The sequence below is a fragment of the Ciconia boyciana genome, chromosome 1, assembly GCF_034638445.1.
Source record: "Ciconia boyciana chromosome 1, ASM3463844v1, whole genome shotgun sequence".
NCBI lineage: Eukaryota > Metazoa > Chordata > Aves > Ciconiiformes > Ciconiidae > Ciconia > Ciconia boyciana.
In genome coordinates this window covers 84,613,113-84,617,081 of record NC_132934.1, presented here as the reverse complement: position 1 = coordinate 84,617,081, position 3,969 = coordinate 84,613,113, and the positions used below count along the sequence as shown (strand labels likewise).

At 45.7% G+C, this 3,969-nt stretch overlaps 1 protein-coding gene across 1 annotated transcript; it reads left to right on the top strand.

Moving 5' to 3' along the window:
* The first annotated feature begins 414 nt into the window (after positions 1–414).
* TMEM52B (transmembrane protein 52B) lies at positions 415–3,705 on the top strand. Its single transcript, XM_072850631.1, has 5 exons — positions 415–462; positions 1,108–1,151; positions 1,815–1,853; positions 2,831–2,997; positions 3,455–3,705. The coding sequence occupies exons 1-5, from the start codon at positions 415–417 to the stop codon at positions 3,703–3,705; spliced, it is 549 nt and encodes a 182-aa protein (XP_072706732.1).
* Positions 3,706–3,969: the final 264 nt, after the last annotated feature.

The window sequence follows — 3,969 nt, the reverse complement described above, 5'->3', positions numbered from 1 at the left end:
CAGGTCTGCAGCGATCTCATGATGCCCTTCACTGAACTAGTTCAACATCTAAAGTAAGAACTCGTAGCCACCGCTTTTCTCCTGATCTGACTGGAAGGCTTTAGAGATCCCTTCAAAAGAGGGAGAGAAGCGGGCCAAGAAAATAACAAAAGGAGACAGGCAGAAACAAACGGGAGTTGCTAGTGACAAAGAGGGAAAGAGAGAAGGCAAAAACCTGAAGGGCTGAGAAGAAGGATAGACCCAGAGGAGGACAGAAAGAGGTAGAGCAGGAAGAAGAGACTGGATTCAACACACAAGGAGGAATCTGCTCCTTCTCCTGGTCAGTGGACTGGTGAGGATGAACTGAAACTAGAAAGGACAAGAAGACATCAGGCAGCTTGAGACAGCAAGAGGCCACAGAACCACCTTACGGGGATGCACGGCCCAGTCATGATCTGCTTTGTTTTAGGGTGTTTCTTATGGGTAAGTCACACCCCAGGTTCCTTTTTATGGGGTCTCTGCTCAGTTGTGGAGTTACCTTGGAAAGATGGAGGGGCATTAGCAACTGACAGTCACAAGAATTTCCCTGATAGTAGAAAGAACTGGCATATAAAAGGCAGATGCACAGAAGAGAATAATATTTGCTGCTATCCCAGGGATGGTAACACAGAGGTCAGGATACCTAAGGCAAAGGAATGAGACAGGTAGCAGTGCTGGAGGGACGGAGCAGAATTTAAGTCAGTGTGAGTATAATATGAAGCAGGACATTTTAAAGGCTCTTAATATTGGAGCATGGAGAAGGATCTTCATCTGCAGCATGACACAGCTTGTGGTGGGGAAAGGGAAACTTGTGGTGAGGGTGAAGGTAAGTCGGGGTCTGTGCTGCGAGCAGTGCTAAGTACGATTTTAATGACTATGGGAAGTTAAGATATGAAACAATGCAGTTGGTACCACCATAACATCAAATCTACAGCAGAATATACGATGGAAACAACGGAAGATAGATAACAGTAAGTCCTTGCCGTAGGAGATTCAGACTGGCAATAGTCCAGGTGAGAGAGATAAAAGTTGCATATGACAAAGACTTAATTCTCTCTAGCTGTGTCTTGTTTGTTTTTCTCCTTCTAGTTCCCCCAAGTGAGAGGTGAGGAAGGCTGCCTCAACACTGAGCTGTGAGTATTTGTTGATCTTGCTGTCTTTTCAGAAGAAAATAAAGGACAAAGGTAGTAGTGGACATCAGTGTTATGACATTTTCCACAAAAGCTTACTTTAATTGTAACTATTGAAAACTCACATAAAATTTCTGTTGCTCTGAATCTGAAGTGTATTAATTACTATCTATTCAACATACTGATCATGTGGTACTGTTCCCGTTACCTATTTGGATAACTGTAATGATTATGAGCTTTCTGGTATAATTTTGATTGACTGAGATAATGAATTTGGAATTGACGTTTCCTTGAAAAATTGGTTTGAAATATACTGCTTTGGTGAATATTACTCTTCGTGATGTCATTTGTAAGAATAACAGAAATGAAGACAAAACAAATATGAATGCAGATCCCTAAGGTTTGCAAACAGAATTGGGCAGGCACAAATATCAGGGAAACAATAAAAGAGACAAAGCCAAACAGAAGGGAAACTCAGCTAACGGGGAGATTGATGAGGTCGGACAACTGTCTCCTCCACAAAGCACAGTGAGTTTCTCATCATTATGCCATTTAGAAGCTGGACATTAAGTGAGGAGTGTGAGGGAAGCTGGAAGAGGATACAGTAAGGATCTTCCCATTTATTTGGTATTCCGTGGCTAACTATTTCTTGTATCCTCTTCTCAGCTGTTCAGGTACAGAGTGGGACCGTTTGTGGTACATCTGGTAAGATGGCATATGTTTACTTTAAATATCTGCATATCTGGACAATTTCAGTAGCAAAGAGTGGGGTTAAATGTGACCTGCTCAAGTGCGATGCCACCCCCGCTTTTCCTTGGCACCCCCTAATGAGCTACAGTAGCAAGGCAACCCCTTAGCTATCGCATCATCTTGGACAAATGTTGACTTGCCATCGCAGGCCTCCTTTTTTATTCCATGTATTAATTTAGTTGGATGCACAATATTAATAAAGCATTCATGGCACAATATGCCTTTTAAAAGGCCTATTTTTTAAGTAATTTCAGTCTGATTCCTTAGCAATTCTCACCAGATTAAAAAGGTTTAAAGGAGATTAAAAGGACGGTAGTCATTGGACCTCTACAAGGGTGCATTAATCCAAGTGTAGCCAGCAGATTGAGATACGATTTTTCCTCTCCACTTGTCACTTATGAGGACACTTATGAGGAATACCTAGTCCAGTTTTGGTCCCCCAGTACAAAAGACATGTTGACAAACTGGAGCAAGTCCACTGGAGAGCAAATGCAATGGTCAGAGGTCCAGAGGACATGATGTATGAGGAAGGGCTGAAAGGACCAGGTTTGTTCAGCCTGGAGGAGGCTGAGGGGGCAGCCTAATTGCAGTTTTCCACTACCTAAGGTGGATCTAGAGAGAAGATAGAGCCAGAGCCTTCTCAGAGGTGCCCAGCAGAAGGACCTGAAGCAACTGGCCAAGCTGCATCCAGGGAAATTCTGATTAGACAGAAGGAAAAAATGCTTCCCCCAAGGGTGGTGCAGCACAGGAATGGGTGCCCAGAGGGGACACGGGATCTCCATCCCTGGAGACTGTCCAAACTCTGCTGGACAAGGCTCCAAATGACCATGTCTAGCTTTGAGGTTAGCCCTACTTCGAGCAGTTAGAGACCTTAAAAGGTCCCCTGCAAACGAAGTCTTTCTGTCTTAATTCTGTGTCCTCTCCCTTTCCAGGCTGGTGGTGGTGATCGGTGGGCTGCTGCTCCTGTGTGGCTTGGTTTCCGTCTGTGTGAGATGCTGTTTTCATTGCCATCAGACAGGGGAGGAATCGGGTCCTCAGCCCTATCAGGTCACTGTCATTGCTTTTGATCATGACAGCACCCTCCAGAGCACCATTACCTGTGAGTTGGCTTCAACAGAGGCTGGGGACCTCAGCACACCCCGAAGTGAGGGGCCACACTGTAAAAAGCCCAGATTGCAGTATCCCAAGGCTGGCAGAGGGAAGTTCGTGGCAGGAGGTGGGGAAGGTGGCATCTGCACATAGTACAAATTAAGGTGCTCACCAGGCTTCGTGTAGCAAATGCAGCCAGATGGTGAGTCAGCTGTGAGACATGTTTCGGTGGAATTAGGGCAGCTACAGGCCTTGGTGGCATTTGATGAAGGAGAAATTGGGGGATGTTGCTGATGGGGTTTCACCACCCCCACCACCCCCTTTTAGGGAAGGATGAAGGGGCAGGAAAAGAAAAACATTCAGGCTATGGGGAGAGTAAAGCCTGTGTGCTGCAGATATACTCGTCCTCCACTAACTGCATCGTGCTTTCAGGATGAGGCAAACGGCTTCTGTCTCCTCCCTTTCAGCTCTCCATTCCGTGTTTGGGCCCGCTGCCAGGAGGATATTAGCGGTGGCACGCTCCCATAACACTGCGCAGGGAACACCACCCCTCTCAGCATCAGACACTCCTCCAGTCTACGAAGAAGCTCTGCACATGAGCAGATTCACAGTCGCCAAGACGGGGCAGAAAGTGCCAGACCTGGATCCGGTGCCAGAGGAAAAACTGCAGGCATCTGCCGAGGGCAAGGATGCCCAGCCAGCCCTCCCAGGACACTAGTGCCTGTTTTTACTGAATGGAAAATAATACAGAATAGTTACATGCAGAGACTAATTCTTCTGGGCAGGGTTAAGAATATCAGATTAACTTCCTTAGTCTAATAAGAAATGGAAAAAAAGAGGCTAAAATTCCAAATATTTTCAGATCCAGCATATTTTGATGGCTCCTTTTGACAACGCCTTGAGATAATTGGCCATTGGCATTCTCCACGTCCATTTATTGCACAGACACATCACTAGTATCACAGTTTGCACGAATAAGCAG

Coding starts and splice junctions, on each gene's coding strand:
- TMEM52B (XM_072850631.1), top strand. CDS start 415: ATGCACGGCCCAGTCATGATCTGCTTTGTTTTAGGGTGTTTCTTATGG. Junction 463..1,107: donor TTTTAGGGTGTTTCTTATGG/GTAAGTCACACC, acceptor TTCTCCTTCTAG/TTCCCCCAAGTGAGAGGTGA. Junction 1,152..1,814: donor GGCTGCCTCAACACTGAGCT/GTGAGTATTTGT, acceptor TCCTCTTCTCAG/CTGTTCAGGTACAGAGTGGG.